This window comes from Aquarana catesbeiana, linkage group LG05 (genome assembly GCF_042186555.1).
Source record: "Aquarana catesbeiana isolate 2022-GZ linkage group LG05, ASM4218655v1, whole genome shotgun sequence".
NCBI classification, from domain to species: Eukaryota; Metazoa; Chordata; class Amphibia; order Anura; family Ranidae; genus Aquarana; species Aquarana catesbeiana.
This window is the reverse complement of record NC_133328.1, coordinates 399,034,526-399,052,664: the sequence shown is the minus strand read 5'-3', so window position 1 is coordinate 399,052,664 and position 18,139 is coordinate 399,034,526. Positions and strand designations below refer to the sequence as shown.

The 18,139-nt window shown below is 45.6% G+C and overlaps 1 protein-coding gene across 2 annotated transcripts in view; it reads left to right on the top strand.

Annotated features, from left to right (window-relative positions):
- Positions 1 to 360: 360 nt before the first annotated feature.
- NUP153 (nucleoporin 153) overlaps positions 361 to 18,139 on the top strand; it is a 142,126-nt gene continuing 124,347 nt past the window's right edge. The window contains exon 1 of one of the 2 annotated variants that reach the window (XM_073631115.1): positions 361 to 790. In XM_073631115.1, coding sequence (XP_073487216.1) covers positions 674 to 790 — 117 coding nt within the window. In that variant the 5' untranslated portion in view covers positions 361 to 673. The remainder of the gene's footprint in view (positions 791 to 18,139) is intronic. The other variant, XM_073631114.1, reaches the window with a different exon arrangement.

Here is an 18,139-nt window from a genome sequence, read left to right as displayed (position 1 = left end):
CCCGGTAGGCAAGTGGTTAAAAAAGGTGAGTGAAGGTGCATTAATAATCACATTGACTTGTGCGTATCTCTCCATGTAACGTCTGCTCTTCCATATTCTCATTGGAATTGTCCAGGTTTGTAGTAGTTCCGCTCTTCTGGACTCTGCTCTATAGACTTCACCAATGTTCTTATCAGAGCACACTGCCAATAAACTCCCTCCTGTAAATCGTAAAAGAGGAATTGCACAATACACTCAAAGGCCATTCCCATTTTCTCAGGCCCCGCCTGCACGATCCACCAATCACTAGCCCAGCGCGGAAGACGCACGCGGCCGATTACGCAACCTCACGTCACGATTTCGCTGTGGAACGCCTCGCAATTACTTCTTTCCTTTCTCCATTCGAACGAGGGAACTACGTTTCCCGTCAGCCAGCGCGGCGCCGGGACGTCATTGCGTCACACAGGAATTGCACGAGCGCAGTTCCAGGCAGGCGGTAAACCGAGAGGAGTGGAGGGCCCGTGTTCGTGGGTAGACCGAGCAGTGAGTTCGGCGGGCGTCAGACTTTAAGGGCCAAGCTGTCCCGCTTCTCCAGACTCGGAGAAGAGTGCCTCTGCTAACTGCCTTGTCTACGGACCTGTACAGAGCGACGGCAGAGCCTCGGGCCGGAGTGACCCGAGGAGGAGTCGGCCGGATGGCGGCAGCCGGAGGAGGAGGAGGGTTAGGCACAGGAGGTAAAATCCGGAGCCGGCGGTACCACCTGAGTTCTGGAAGGACCCCGTACACCAAGAGCCGCCAGCAGAACCAGCAGGTGTGTGTGCGCGCCTAATGTACATGTGTGTGTCCTGCCGGACATGTGACTTGTGCCGGCCCCGTGTGCTGCATTCCCCCCCCCCCCCCCCCACTCAGAATGGACACTTCCGCTCCAACTTCTCATAAAGCATGTATTACTTTTCAGGTACCCAACATAAGAACCGGCTGACTTTCACCAGTTCCAGGTCTTAGTTTTCAGGACTGACCCCCCCCCCCCTCATCTTTGAAAAACAGTGCCTAGTACTAACATGTAACAGAAAAGCCATGCTTACCTTTCCGCTGTCTTCCTCATTGCGGGGTGCGATGTCGCCAGCTTCCGGCGAGATTCCTGGTCCCCCAAATCCCAGTATAAGAGCATGTTCTTATCAAATTCAGGCTTCTCTGCCATCTGCGGGATCTCGCCACAACGAGCGTGACATTGCGCTCCTCTAGGTGCAAGACAGAGGTAAAGTAAGTATATACTCCGCAACTCATATACTGGCACAGATTTTGCAAAAGTGTCTCGCGTGCATTCTAAAAGTGGCATGTGCGACCTCATGTACCGCTCCAGAACTTGGTTTTGGTGCAGGCTGCGTCACTTTTTGAACGCATGTAAGACACTTTAGCAAAATCTGTCTCTGTAAGTCAAGAGTCAATCTTAATTAACTCAATTTTCGTAAGTTACGAATTGGCATTTTATTTTGAGTTTGGTGCAGGTGTTGCGCCATAATGTAGAAGTGGAGTTCTTGAATTTGGCGCATGATCCGCTGTCAGAACCGAAACTGTCATAGGTGTTTTTTTGAATTGGGGCGCAACACATTCACTAGAGCAGTTAGAGGAGCTCCAGTCTGGGCAATAACAAATGTAACTCAGCAGCTACAAATACTGTAGCTGTTGACTTTTAATGTATAGACACTTAACTGTCCAAGGATCCAGCAATGTTGTCGCCCCAAGCTGGTTTGTCAATCAGTTTCAGGTGCAGGCGCTGGCATTTTCACTAAGGGAAACAGGGAGTGAAGTGTTCAGGCTTCACAGCCAGTTTCCTACTGCGCGAGTTGCGCTGTGCTTTCTGAATGGTCCCTCTGTTTTCTGTGACCTGTGTGTAGCCCAGAAGGCAGCAGGGGGAAGGAGGAGGGGCGGAAATACAGATTGCTGCAGCAGTCTTACCTGGGAGAGGGTACCTGTCAAAACCAGGAACCTACACACACACACACACAGGCAAATATGGCAGAGGGTGCGATCAAGCAGAGTTTACCCTTTTAGGTGGAGCTCCGCTTTAAAGTGTTACTAAACCCACAACAGTAAAATCAGTCTGTATGTACAGTAAAGCATGCTGGTTATACTTGCTGTGAAACCTAAGGGGTTAATCATGTGCATTGTGTAAAAAGGTGTTGATCCTGTCTTCTCGGATCCTCCCCTTCATCCACTGTCCCCAGTCCATCTACTGAGATAGAGAGATATATATATATATACACACACTAAAGTGATTGCATTTTCATGTGCTGTGAGAGACCAGATATAGTGAATGCAGGGTCCTGGGTTTGGTAACTCTCTATAAAGTGGTTGTAAAGGCTGTAGGTTATTTACTATTCATTCTATGCATGAAGGTAAAAAAAAAAAACACCGGTGAGCTGCTCCCCCTATCACTCACCTGAGCCCCCTATCAATCTAGCAATGTGCATTAGAGCCTCAGCTGTCCCAGGACTCCCTCTCCTCATTGGCTGAAGCAGCAGTGGGAGCCATTGGTTCCCACTGCTGTCAATCAGTCGGTAAGCCAATGAGAGAGAGAGAGGGGGGCCAAGTCGTGGCTCTGTGTGTCTTATGGACGCATAGAGCAGGCTTCGGGAGCGGGCACACACAAGTGCCCCCATAGAAAGCAGCTTGCTGTTGGGGGCACTGGTCAAAAGGGAGGGGCCAGAAGTGTCAGTGGGGACCCGAGAAGAAAGACGATAAACAAATGGATTGTATCATAGCATAGAGTGGTACTGTGGATACAAGTAAGGTAGGAAGCGTGCCACGTCCTATGAATAATTGTAGTCACGCTCCTAAGGAAGCGTGACTGCACGCTCAACATGTTGAGCCCACTTCTATGTTGAATCTCCAACGTCTTTACCGTCTGTCGTATAGCCATACCCTTGGACTTTCATCACTATGGAATGACGTCCTCATCTTCAAAGTCTCATTTTATGGTTGTATGGTTCTGCACAGCAGCGGTCTTATTTAGTATATATGTATATAGATCCATTGTGGTTTTTACTGTACTTTTAGATGTTTTTCTCAATAAATTTTTTGTATTACTGTGCCTATAAAGTCCAAAGTCCCTCCCCCTTCTTTTTTCTATGAGAAGAAAGAGGATCGGGGATGTTCTGTGCAAAACCATTACACAGAGCAGCTAAGTATAACCCAATTGTAATTTTTTTTTTTTTTTAATTTTGAATCCTACTGACCTAGGTGGATGCAGCAACGGTCCCCCGCCAGCTCTAAGGCTGAGAACCGAGTGATCAAACACCGCTGATCACTCAGAGCTCCCTGAGCAGAGAGCTGGTGAGTCTGCCTTCTGAAAAGGGGTCACAGGAGTGCAGAACAAACTGCACTCCTGGGATCCAAAAAAGCTTTGGCTGTCCTTTTAGCATCTATACTTTTTATGTACTCTAAAGCTAGCTATAGATGGATTGAAATTTGTCCGGTCCCTGTTAAACCAACTGAATTTTTATCCATCTATGGTTGTTCTCACTTAAGAGAAGTTGCTCTCGTGATCAGCTTCATTTGAATGGGGATGCTGGAAAATTTCCACTTGATCAGCACATGCAGTCACTTGGCTGCAGCGCTAAGTGTATTTTGACAACAAAGGAGTCCCTGCTGTCAGAATTCAATAGCACAGATGGAGGATTCTTTCATTCACATTAAATTGCACCTTAGCTGATAATTACAGTATCTCACAAAAGTGAGTACACCCCTCACATTTTTGTAAATATTTGATTATATCTTTTCACGTGACAGCACTGAAGAAATGACACTTTGCTACAATGTAAAGTAGTGAGTGTACAGCTTGTATAACAGTGTAAATTTGCTGTCCCCTCAAAATAACTCGCACTCACTTTTGTTGCCAGCTGTTTAGACATTAATGGCTGTGTGTTGAGTTATTTTGAGGGGACAGCAAATTTACACTGTTATACAAGCTGTACACTCACTACTTTACATTGTAGCAAAGTGTCATTTCTTCAGTGCTGTCACGTGAAAAGATAGAATAAAATATTTACAAAAATGTGAGGGGTGTACTCACTTTTGTTAGATACTGTATCTATGGCCAGCTTTACTCCTCAACAGACATAGGGCTCGTTTACACTAGTGAAAGTTCTTGCTGCCCCTCTGAAAAATGATCTGTGGTGGATAACTTTTCAGAGGGTAATAATGGGGGTAAAAATTTTAACATGTTAACGAAGCAAAGCATTATTGCCACAGCATGTGTACAACCCCCTCTGGCTGTTATGTTTGGTTATGGGGGGTGGTAAAACCACAGCCCAACTTCCTATTTTTAATGTCCTCAGCTGCATGTCTCAATGAGCCCATATAGCTGTGGTGCGATGCAGAGAAATGCGGACCTACTGCATATTTCAGCACAGCACAGCAATGCACTGCACCTGCCATCTGCATTCTAGTGTGAACAAGGCACATTGAAACAATTGTTTCTGTGTGGAGACCTGTGTTCTATTGCAGATGCTGAACCTTATAGGGGTAGGGGATCCAAACCGCATAGGCGGAGCTCTCATTTTACTGCACTGCATGTTTTAAATGACCTAGGAAAATTGCAGCCCCAGGGCCACCCTATCTGGCCTGTGATTCCTCTTGGCATACCTCTCTGTGCCTGTCAGCTTCATCACTGAACTTGTTGGGCATTGCTTATCAAACTCTCCCCCAAAACCTACCTTATATCTTAGTGCAGACTTCTGGGAAAATCGGTAAGCCAATCACACTAGGAAGAAAATTACCTTTCTGGAGGGGCATTCCATACACCATCTGTGTACAGAGCACCTCCAGGTAGCCATATTGCATTGCATTTTACAGAAAATTATGGTGCTGCAGATTGAAAAGGAAAGATAATGTTCAATTACAATATGACTTGTGTAACAATTGTATACACTATATCAGGGCTTGATAAATTTGCTTTGAATCTAGGAGCCAGCTAAAGTTGGGAGCCAGTCTTGTTTTAACTAACAAAGCTTACAGGTAGAACATGTTCCTGAAGGTGGACTTATCCTTTAAAGGAGTTGTAAAGTCTCAAGGTTTTTCACCTTAATGCATTCTATGTATTAAAGCAGAGTTTCACCCAAAAATGGAACTTCCGCTTCTCGGAATCCCCCCCCCCGTGTCACATTTGGCACCTTTTGGGGGGGGGAAGAGGGGGCGGATACCTGTCTAATACAGGTATTTTGCTACCACTTCCGGGCATAGATAGCTGAGCCACCCGCGAGTATCTACACCACTTCCGGCGCCTTCTCTGTCCCCCCTGCTGTCTTCTGGGGTCGCGCAGAGTGACTCATGCATGCGCAATAGGGAACCAGGAAGTGAAGCCGCAATCACTATAACCCTTTCACGGCCAGAGCAGTTTTTGGCACACATTTAAAAAATAATTTTAGGTCTGTAGATTACATAAAACCCCGAAATATGATATATTTTCTCATAGCAGATACCCTAGAGCAGGGGTCTTCAAACTGCGGCCCTCCAGGTGTTCAGGAACTACAATTCCCATCATGCCTAGTCATGTCTGTGAATGTCAGAGTTTTTACAATGCCTCATGGGATGTGTAGTTCTGCAACAACTGGAGGGCCGTAGTTTGAGGATCCCTGCCCTAGAGAATAAAAGTTTCAAAGGCCAAGGTTGCACTGAGTAAATAGATACCAAAGATGTCAAACCTTAAAAGAGTTGTAAAGTCAGAAGGTTTTTTTATCATAATGCATTCTATGCATTAAAGCGGGGTTCCACCCAATTTTGAACAATATCTGTATGTATTCTCTTCCTTGCCTAGATGCTGACATGCCGTTTAAAAAAATTTAAATCGCCGTAATTACCTTTTATTTTTCTATTCTTCTTTGCACTTCCTGGTTCTCCTCCCATGGGAGTAGGCGTGTTTATAGCCTCTCCCAGACTCCTGGGAGCTAGTCTCAGGCTTCCCAGGATGCCACTGAGCATGTGCGGGAATGAGCGGTGAATGCTGGGAGCACAGCATTCACCACATCCAGGAAATAAATGCTTGTGGGCTTCAAATGCCCACAATGAAGATGGAAACCACCTGCAGTGAATAATATAAGTTATTCTTTCCGACGAAATCTGACACAGGCAGACATATTACACACAATATGTGAGTATGTAATGCTGAGAAGAAAAGTTTGTGAATTAACTCAAAAAAAAAAAAAAAAGGTTGGTAGGTGGACCCCCGCTTTAACCAATTGACCACTGGGCACTTGAACCCCCTTCCTAACCAGACCAATTTTCAGCTTTCGGTGCTCTCCCACTTTGACAATTACTCAGTCATGCAACACTGTACCCATTTGAAATGTTTGTCCTTTTTTTCACACAAATAGAGCTTTCCATTGGTGGTATTTAATCACTGCTGTGTTTTTTTAATTTTTTGCGCTATAAATCAAGACGGAATTTTTTATTTTTTTTTTTTTTTACCGAATTTTCATTCTGTTAAAATTTATTGGCAGAGTATTGGGCTGGATCTGTAGTGCCCACAGTGCTGCAAACTATCTCTCCCTCTCTCCTCTCACACTGTACAGAGAGGGGAGGAACCGGCGTCATGACTTGACGCCGGTTTGTTTACAAGTGATGCTCCGACATTTGACAGAGCGATCACGTGGTAAACGGCCGCTATCAGAGGCAATTTACCGTGCTGCGCCAGTTCCCCGGACCTGGCGGTCACAAATGTTCTCGGATGCACGCGATTCTGGGAGGACATCCATGAACGCCCACCCAGAATAACCCAACCGAGCTGTAGCCGTCTTTTGGCTATGGCCTGGTCGGCATGTGGTTAAGAACAAAACCTGTGTGTAGCAGCACCCCCCTAATTACCTACCTGAGCCCCTTCTCTCTCCAGCGAAAGTCCACGATCCCCCTCAGCCATCCAGGACACTCCTCCTGATTGGCTGAGACAGAGCAGCGGTGCCATTGGCTCCCACGGCAGTCAGCCAGTCAGGGGAGAGGGGGGCGGGTCCAGGTCAGGGCTCAGTGTCTGCCCCCTGTAACAAGCTGCTGGCTGAGGGGCACTCAAAGGAGGGAAGGGCCAGGAGCAGCAAAGAGGATCCGGGCTGCTCTGTGCAAAACCAACTGCACAGAGGAGGCAGGTATAACATGTTTGTTATTTAAAAAAAAAAAAAGAGCCTTACAATCACTTTAAAGTGGTTATGAAGGCAGAAGGTGTATCTTAATGCATTCCATGCATTAAGATAAACCTTCTGTGTGCAGAAACCCCCTTTACTTATCTGTGCCCTTCTCGATCCAGCGATGTTGAACGTGAGTCTCTGCTGCCCGTGACTTTCCCTCCATGATTGGCTGCGACAGAAGCGGGGCGCCACTGGCGCCTGCTACTGTCAGTGAGCCAATGAGGAGAGGGAGAGAGGGGGTGGGGCTGAACCGCGGCTCCGTGTCTGACGGGACACACAGAGCAGCAGGGGGTGTTGCATACCACAGGCTGTCGAAGTGATTCGATGCATTTACTGCTCAAATCACACTTACAGGAAAGCCAATACCCCACATAGAAAAAAGTATACAAACTCCCGAAGTCAATTTACATGCAAGTACTGCTGCTGTCCTTGATGGCAACAGAAGGAAATTAAAGTGGAGTTCCACCCAAAAGTGAAACTTCTGCTTGTACTCCTCCCCTCCTCCGGTGCCACATTTGTCACCTTTTGTGGGGGGGGGGGCAGGATACCTATTCCCACTTCCGGGAGCCTCAGTCGCGGGTATTGACGTCACCGCCTGTGCTCCCTCCTATTTCCCTGGCCGCCAGGCCAGTAGGAGAGAGGATCGGAGCCTTGCAAAAGCGCAGTAGGGTTCCCGGTGTAAAGCCGTAAGGCTTCACTGCCGGGTTCCCTTACTCGCAATGGAGGCGACGGCACCTGACAGCTTATGGAAACCTCAGCTGCAGTGCTGACATCGCTGGACTCCAGGACAGGTAAGTGTCCTATTATTAAAAGTCAGCAGCTGCAGTATGTGTAGCTGCTGGCCTTTAATCTTTGCAGCGTTGGGCGGACTTCCGCTTTAAGTTAGAAAATGCAGATTGTGCAGTGAATACAGATATAAATTACAGGAAGCAAGAAAACTGAGCAGTAGTGCTAAATACTTATCTTCTCTTACTTTAATGTGGAGGAGATTATGTAAACAAATAGTTTAAATTTATTCATACTTTCTTTATAAGCTGCCCACTTCTGGATTCAAGTTTTCTGGATTTATCAAACATACAAAATTGTACATACTTTTGTATGCATTTCCTTTTCTTTTATTTAGTTCAACAATTGTGCGTGGTGCTGCAACTATATTTTTCCCACTCATTTGTGTTGTGCAGTAAAATTGTAAGGACTTGGTGGGTGTGTGTTCTCTGCAGACACGTGCTTATTTCCTGAACATGTGCACATTTGTCTCATACTATACCAGACAGCACACATGCAAGGCCAAATGACAGTAACGTTTAGTTTTTGTAAATTTACTGTAAATGGCAATATTTAGATTTAATATTTTTTGTGAAGAATCTTATTTGCAGCATATATGTAGAATTGAATTAATAACTACAATGGCGTTTGAATTCTGTGGAAATTCTATTAAACTCTGGGCATAACAGAAGTCTGTTTGCGAAAGCCATCTCGTGGCTTACCTGAAACTTTTTTCTCTTCTCTGTCAACACTGTATAGCGCTCCATCTTTCTTTCAATGAATGATCTATAGCAAACAATTTTAAAGCGGACTTCACCCAAAAGTGGTACTTCTGCTCATTTGATTGAAGACAGCAGATATACGTATAAAAAAGGGGGGTGCTCAAGCGCTGACGTGAATAAATAACCAAAACCAACAAAAATTAGTAAATTAAAATTGCTAAGAGATAACCAAATAATATAGCTGCAATTAATTGATGTATAATGGGTGCTACAATAAAAGTGAGTGAATAATTGCGCTGATATTCACCTCTTCTGTGTATACCTAAGAGTGCCGATTCAGTGTGTAACAAAATTTCCTCACACAAATGTATAAATAAACATACACTAATAGCATAAATACAATAAAATGTACATTATAACACAAATTATCCGGAGACCCAATACCTTCTATATTATGTAACCAAGTATATGAACCTATGATTTCAAAGCCTTACGTGTATATAGTAAGTGATGTAGCAATCAGTGCTGTATTTTAGTATAAACAATCTGTAGTGCACCAATAATTGAAAATTATAAATAGCAAAATAAAATAATATACTTCGTGAAAAACAATATGAGCAACAATTATAAAAAATGTCCTAATTAGTGAAGTACTAATAGCATTCAAATCTGTGCATTGGAGCATGAAAAGAGTCAATAGCAAAAGCGTAAATAGCCTATGAAGTAAGTGAAGCGAAAAAGACTCTGCCTTCAATGGTGGTAGTATTAGTAAGATCACTGTCACTTTTCTCCTTTCCGCTTCCAGTAAAATTTCTACTTATTCTCCGCTCATTCACAAGCCATATGAAATAGAAAGAGACAGGTCCATTGCGCAATGATCTCAGCCAGATATGTAAATATCAAAGATAATAATCTGTACTCACATATCCCCTGCTTTGAATGATCGCGTATGGACGGTAATGATCAGCTGAAGATAGCTCTGTATCACGGGCTTTCCGTGCGCCGTCAGTGCTCCCACACAGCCGTACTAGCAGTGTCACAGGGTCCTCCTGACGCGTTGCGTCACCGACACGTGACTATCAAGGTTCACGTGTTGGTGACGCAACGCGTCGGGAGCAGGAGCCTGTGACACTGCTAGTACGCCAGGGGATATGTGAGTACAGATCACTATCTTTGATATTTACATATCTGGCTGAGATCATTGCGCAATGGACCTGTCTCTTTCTATTTCATATGGCTTGTGAATGAGCGGAGAATAAGTAGAAATTTTACTGGAAGCGGAAAGGAGAAAAGTGACAGTGATCTTACTAATACTATCACCATTGAAGGCAGAGTCTTTTTCACTTCACTTACTTCATAGGCTATTTACGCTTTTGCTATTGACTCTTTTCATGCTCCAATTTGAATGCTATTAGTACTTCACTAATTAGGACATTTTTTATAATTGTTGCTCATATTGTTTTTCACGAAGTATATTATTTTATTTTGCTATTTATAATTTTCAATTATTGGTGCACTACAGATTGTTTATACTAAAAAACAGCACTGATTGCTACATCACTTACTATATACACGTAAGGCTTTGAAATCATAGGTTCGTATACTTGGTTACATAATATAGAAGGTCTTGGGTCTCCGGATAATTTGTGTTATAATGTACATTTTATTGTATTATTTATGCTATTAGTGTATGTTTGTTTATACATTTTTGTGTGAGGAAATTTTGTTACACACTGAATCGGCACTCTTAGGTATACACAGAAGAGGTTAATATCAGCGCAATTATTCACTCACTTTTATTGTAGCACCTATATATACATATAAGATGTGTATGTAGGTGGATTTGTTTCATCTGTGTATCATCTGAGGCTGTTCACTTCACTGGGTATACGTGAGGGTTTACATCCACTTTAATTATGATTCTGGTTGAAAACATTGCATGGATATTTACAAATTAAACGCTTGCTGAACAGCTGACGCAGTTGTACTGCGGCAGGTTGGCTCGGCTGCGCGAATCGCTGCCATTGTACGTCTGGCACATACACGGCAGTCTTTGTGTGCACGCACACGTGCCTATTCGCTAGCAGGGGGAGCCAACCAGCGCATTCGCTGGCCACCCGCGATCACTCCAGAGAGAGGCAAAACGAGGATTTGCCAGTGTAAACAAACAGATCCCCGTTCTGTCAGGGGAGTAAAGTCAGATCGTCTGTTCCTAGTGATTAGGAACAGCGATTTCTCTCCTCCAGTCAGCCAGCCCCCATACAGTTAGAAACCCCTTTCAGGGAACACATTTAACCACTTGATCACCACTAGTGTTAACCCCTTCCCTGCCAGTATAATTTATACAGTAATCAGTGCATTTTTAAAGCATTGATTGCTGTATAAATGTCATTGGTCCCAAAAAAGTGTCAAACGTGTCCAATCTGTCCGCCGCAATGTCGCAGTCCTGCTAAAAATTGCATATACGCTAATTGGGATTTTTTTTTACCCAAAATATGTAGCAGAACACATATTGGCCTAAACAGGAAGAAATTCATTTTTCTTTCTCGAACATCACGGGACACAGAGCCACAGTAATTACTGATGGGTTATATAGGGTATCACTGGTGATTGGACACTGGCACTCCCTATCAGAAAGTCCAACCCCCTATATAATCCCTCCCCTTGCAGGGATACCTCAGTTTTTACGCCAGTGTCTTAGGTGATGGACGTGTAAAGATGTCCTGTGCTGAGCTCCAAGGGGAATATCCCATATCCTATACTGGGGCAAGCCAGGCGAATTGGATCCATTCAAAGTGTCCTTTCGTGGCCGAATTGGATGATACCCAGGCCTCGTGTCTGAAGAAACAAGGTTTTACCTGTAACGCTTCTCTGTTTAGAGAGCTGGACCCCGCATATTAGAAAATGGTTTTTCTAGCCTAATTTCTAGCTGGGTGTTTTACAGGTTCAGAACTGCAGGATCCCCCTATTCGTAGGGGGCCCCCAGTCTCTGACGGTTTTTTCAAACGGAGCCCACCGTGAGAGGTGAAGATTGGGTCTGTATAACAGAACCCTGCGGCTGGATAAGGTAAGAGGAGAATGCACAGAATTTTTTTTAATTCTAGTAGGTTTTCTCCTTTAAGGTAAATGCATGCTATGCTTATTGTGACCACCGGGGGCTGCCAAGAGCACATACCTTGTCATGCTGATGTCGGTATCTGTGTTCTCACGCTGCACAGCGTGTCTGGCCGGCTCCAGGTAGGATGGGATGGGGGATTTCTCCTGCATGAATGTTCCCCCCAGGCTAGGGGGAGGCCACAGGGGTCTGAAAAAACGGTAGTACACCGCTCGAGCGCCACCGCTATTGCCGCCATTACAGGGGCCCCATCACTACCGGCCTCTCTCCTTCCTCCCCCAGCCTTCCTCCATGTTATTTCTGGGGGGTCAGCCAGCGCGGGAAGCGCTCGTTTTTTCGAAATTCGTGGGGGGGGGGGGAGGCGTCAGCACAGGTGCTTAGACGCCCACTCAGGCCAGCTGCAGGCTATTTAAAAGCACTCTGTACAGGTGCACACAGCCTTTGGAGGGACACAGAGCTGACAGGTCGCATGTAAGGTGGGACACAGGCATTCTCCTAGGCAGCATGTACTAAGGTAACACCAGACTGAGCATTTGGTAGCAGGGCTTTTAGCCGGACTACATCGCTCCAGCAGTCAGTGTTCATTTTGTGATACCTCCACCTTGTTGCTTTGCACTATGGGTAGAAGAGGTTCAAACACCCCAAGAACCAGAGACTCTAGGGGATCTCGGTCGGGTTCTGATGACCCCCTTTCTGCAGCATCGCCACCCCCCCCCCCCCAGGGGCCAGGGACGGCTATGCCAGAGGGAGCCATTGGGGTCAGGGGCTATACCTGCCTCCGGCACTTCAGCCCCTGTATACATTACACAGGAGGTTTTTTCCTCAACCATTAGTGGTTTAGAGGAGAGATTAATGGCCGTGATTACATCTTCACTCAGTGGAAGAAAACGCACTAGGCCTTCCTCTGTTTCCCAAGACCCTCAGGAAGAGGAGCTCTGGGATAAAGGAAAGGAATCCCTTTCAGAGGATCGGGATGGGACGGATGATTCCTCTTCGGAGGAATCAGGTGGAGAGGGACCCTCTGCGACTGCTCAGGAGGAGAAGGTCTTAGTGCAGATCCTTACTGGATTGGTCCGCTCCACATTCAAGTTGCCCGTATCTGAATCAGTTAAAGAACCCTCTTCTTCTTTGGGGTCACTGAAGCTTCCTCAAACAGCACATGCTTTTCCTGTTCATAGTTTACTTGAAAAGCTCATTTATTCTGAGTGGGATCACCCAGACAAATGTTTTTTTCCGCCGAAAAAGTTTTCAACACTTTATCCGATGGAAGAAAAGTTTATTAAAATGTGGGGCATACCGGCCATTGATGCCGCCATTTATTCCGTAAATAGTAGTCTGACTTGTCCTGTAGACAATGCTCAGATGCTCAGAGATCCTGCAGATAAAAAGATGGAATCCCTATTGAAGGATGTTTTCTCCTTGGCAGGTTCAGTGGCTCAACCTGCAGTTGCAGCGATTGGGGTCTGTCAATACTTAAGAGACCATGTTAAGCAGGTTATCAAGGTATTACCTGAACAGCAGGCCCAGGGGTTGGCTAACCTTCCTGCGGCCTTATGTTACGTTGTTGACGCCATCAGAGATTCTATCGTGCAAACCTCTTGGCTTTCACTGGGGTTGGTGCATATACGTAGAATCCTATGGTTGAAAAATTGGTCAGCCGAAGCACCATGTAAGAAGCTGCTGGCTGGGTTTCCGTTTCGTGGTGCAAGGTTGTTTGGAGAAGACTTGGATGACTATATCAAGAAAATCTCTGGTGGGAAAAGTACACTCTTACCTGTCAAGAAGAAGAGTAAGTGTCCCTCTTTCAAACGGACTCTTTCCCCAGCGCCAGGGGTTTCAGCCTCCAGGCAGTCTCGACGGCCTCCTCCGTCTGGGTTCAGAAACAAGAGTCGGCCCCGGGAACAAAAGAAGTCCTGGGGGAAGAAGCCTACTAGGCAAAACACTAAGACCTCTTCATGAAGGGGCGCCCCCGCTCGCTCGAGTGGGGGGAAGACTGCGACAGTTCTCAGAGCTCTGGCAGGAGGACTTCCAGAACAGATGGGTAATCTCCACAGTATCCTTAGTGTACAAGCTGGAGTTTCAGGAATTTCCCTCTCCTCGGTTCCTCAGATCAAGTGTTCCCAGAGACCCAGAGAAGAAGTAGTCGCTCCTTCTAGCGTTAGAGCGACTTTTGTCGCAGGAGGTCATTATGATGGTTCCCGCAAAAGACCAGGGATTGGGCTTCTATTCCAACCTTTTTACGGTCCAAAAACCAAATGGGGATGTCAGACCCATTCTGGATTTAAGGGATCTGAACCGCTTCCTAAGGATTCAGTCCTTCCGCATGGAATCAATTCGGACAGTAGACTCCACCCTGCAGGGAGGAGAATTTCTGGCATCGATAGACATCAGAGATGCATATCTGCATGTGCCAATTTTTCCTGCTCATTAGAAGTTTCTGCGCTTCGAGATAGGAGGGCGCCATTTCCAGTTTGTGGCTCTGCCTTTTGGGATAGCCACTGCACCTCGGGTGTTCACAAAGGTCTTGGCCCCTCCTCTGGCCAGATTAAGGGCTCAGGGTAAAGCTGTCATAGCATACCTAGACGACCTGCTACTGATAGACCGGACGGTAGCCTCCTTGAACGGGAACTTGAGAAACCACAGTCAAGTATCTGGAACACCTAGGTTGGATCCTCAACCTAGAAAAGTCTTTCCTAAAACCAGTAAGAAGACTGGAGTATTTAGGTCTGATCATAGATACAAGCCAGGAGAAAGTACTTCTACCTCAGGCAAAGATCACTGCTTTACGGGAGCTGATTCTGGCAGTCAGGACCAAGAGGGAGCCTTCTGTCTGCCTTTGTATGAGGCTGCTAGGGAAGATGGTGTCTTCGTTCGAAGCAGTGCCTTATGCTCAGTTCCATTCAAGACTACTGCAACACAGTATTCTGTCAGCCTGGAACAAGAAGGTTCAGGAGTTAGATTTTCCAATGCACCTGTCGCATGCGGTGCGTCAGAGCCATAAGCCTGCAGAAGGGGAAATCCTTTCTACCGGTTACCTGGACGGTGGTAACAACAGATGCCAGTATCTCAGGTTGGGGAGCAGTTCTGGAACAGTCTGCGGTTCAGGGGGTATGGTCCAAGACAGAGAGGACCTTACCCATCAACATTCTGGAAATCCGTGCGGTAGGTCTAGCCCTAAAAGGCCTGGACTATCAGGCTACAGGGTTGCCCGGTCAGGATCCAGTCCGACAATGCCACAGCAGTGGCATATGTCAATCATCAGGGAGGCACCAGGAGCTGAGCTGCTCAAAAAGAGGTGAACCAGATCTTCGTCTGGGCAGAGATGCAGGTGCCATGTATATCGGCAGTCTTCATTCCGGGGATAGAGAACTGGCAGGCGGACTATTTGAGTGGCCAGCAGTTACTTCCAGGGGAATGGTCTCTGCATCCCGACGTCTTTTGGGCCATATGGCAAAGATGGGGAGTTCCGGATGTAGATCTCTTTGCATCCCGATTCAACAAAAAGATAAAGATTTGTGGCAAGGACAAAAGATACTCTTGCATGTGGGACGGATGCGTTGGTGACTCCGTGGCATCGGTTCTCACTGATTTATGCATTCCCGCCTATTCTGCTACTGCCGCGACTTCTTCGCAGGATCGGACAGGAAAGGAAGTCAGTACTTCTGGTGGCCCCCCGCTTGGCCCAGAAGGACGTGGTATGCGGAAATAGTAAGGATGACGGTGGGTTCCCCGTGGACACTACCGGTATGCCCAGACCTGTTATCTCCAGGTCCAGTGTTCCATCCTGCCTTACAAATGCTAAGTTTTACGGTTTGGCTATTGAGACCCACGTTCTGAAGAGTCGTGGGCTTTCAGGTTCTGTGATATCTTCCTTGATCAATGCAAGGAAGCCAACTTCCGGAATGATTTATCATAGAGTCTGGAAAGCTTATGTAGCCTGGTGTGAATCCAGGGATTGGCATCCCAGAAAATATGTGATAGGTAGAATTCTTGATTTTCTTCAATTGGGTTTAGAGATGAAGCTGGCCTTGAGTACCATCAAGGGCCAGGTCTCGGACTTATCAGTATTTCAACGGCCACTTGCTTCGCGTTCTTTGGTCCGAAACTTTATACAGGGGGTGACGCGTCTTAATCCTCCGGTTAGGGCGCCCCTAAACCCCTGGGACTTGAACTTGGTCCTGGCTGTGTTACAGAAACAGCCTTTTAAACCAATAAGTCAGATTCCTTTGGTCTTGTTGACAAGGAAGTCAAGGCCAATCTCGAGATAACTGCTCAGATTCGCAAAACGGATGTTTTGTTCGTGCTGCCGGAATGTCCCAATAGTGGACAGGCAGCGTCAAAAGCTACCATTTCTAAATGGATTCGTCAGTTGATTATTCAGGCTTACGGTTTGAAACAGAAGATTCCTCCGTTTCAGATCAGGGCACATTCCACAAGGGCTATTGGTGCTTCTTGGGCAGTGCATCACCAGGCCTCTGTGGCTCAAATCTGTAAGGCCACAACCTGGTCTTCAGTCCATACATTCACCAGATTCTATCAGGTGGATGTGAGAAGGCATGAGGATATCGCCTTTGGGCGTAGTGTGCTGCAGGGAGCGGTACAGGGGTCCCCCCCCCCTCAGATAGCATTGCTCTGGGACATCCCATCATTAATTACTGTGGCTCTGTGTCCCGTGATGTTCGAGAAAGGAAAATAGGATTTTTTAAGACCGCTTACCTGTAAAATCCTTTTCTTTCGATGGACATCACGGGAGACACAGAGGTCCCACCCCTCTTATACCCTATATTGCTTGGCTACAAAACTGAGGTATCCCTGCAAGGGGAGGGATTATATAGGGGGTTGAACTTTCTGATAGGGTGTGCCAGTGTCCAATCACCAGTGATACCCTATATGACCCATCAGTAATTACTGTGGGTCTGTGTCCCGTGATGTCCATCGAAAGAAAAGGATTTTACAGGTAAGCTGTCTTAAAAAATCCTATTTTTTACTTTTTTTTTTTTTTTTGGATATTATAGCAAAAAGTAAAAAATTATATATATTTTTGTTTATATTGCAAATAAAAACCGCAGAGGTGATCAAATACCACCAAAAGAAAGCTCTATTTGTGAGGAAAAAAAAGGACATGAAGTTCATTTGGGTACAATGTTGCACGACCTTGCAATTGTCAGTTAAAGTGACGCAGTGCCGTATCGCAAAAAATGGCCCGGTCAGGAAGTGGGTAAATCCTTCAAGGGCTGAAGTGGTTAAAGAGGAAGTAAACACTTTTTTGGTGACCTGCAATGTAAAGGCACAATGTGCTAGCATGCATTGCGTGCTAGCACATTATGTGAAACAGACCTGCAAACAAAGCCCTCATCCCCACATCCATCTTCGCCCGTCTTCCTTCCGGGTTTGCGGATTCTGGCTGTGTGACTGGCCGGAGTCGTGTGATGTCATTCCCATGCATACACGCGGGAGCCGTCGGTCACGGCATAGGGCTCTGAAGATACGGCATGTGCCAATGTTGGTGTATACAGTAAATATCTCCCAAATGGTGTAAGTTTTTTTTTTTTTTTTTTTTTTTTTTATAGGATATTTTTCAGTACCTATAGGTAAGCCTTATTATAGGCTTACCTATAGGTACATACAATCAAGAGACGTTTACTTCCTCTTTAAAGGATTTTTTACAAAAAAATTAAAAATTGTGCAGGTTCAAAATAAAAGTTTTAGTATAATTGGTTAAAAATAGGAACAAAAGAATCATCTGGTAAACCTTGGGTTGAAAGATTCTGACAGCGACTTATGTGCCAAATTCAGGTATTTCTAATTTGCTGTAAGTCTACAAATGCCATTGGCTCCCTCTGCTGTAAATTAGCCAGCCAGCCAATGAGGAGAGAAAGGGGGCGGGGCCACGGCTCAATGTCTGAATGGACAGAGGGGGCTGTGGTTCGGCTCTTTTGCCCCCATAGCAAGCTGCTTGCTGTGGGAGTACTCAAAAGAAGGGAGGGGCAAGGAGCACTGAAGAGGGACCCAAGAAGAGGAGCATCCAGGCTGCTCTGTGCAAATACACGGCACAGAGCAGGTAAGTATAACAAGTTTGTAAAGTCTCTTTTTTTTTTAGCTAAAAATAACAATCGCTTTAAAGCTAATGGTTTAAAAAAAAAATCTATTCAAGTATGTATTCGTAACGCAAAGTACCTTTCATTACTCTTGGCTTCTTCCAAATCTCCAGTTAATTTTTTTTTTTTTCTGCTGTGATCCAACTTCTGTCAGGGGGTGGGGTGTTATGTATGTTCTCCGTACTTTATGTAAGAACATAGCAACAGTCTCTTCTTGCTTCCGAAATGGACAATTTGCATAGAACACTGCACATGACCAAAACTAACATGCATTGCCTGTTCCAA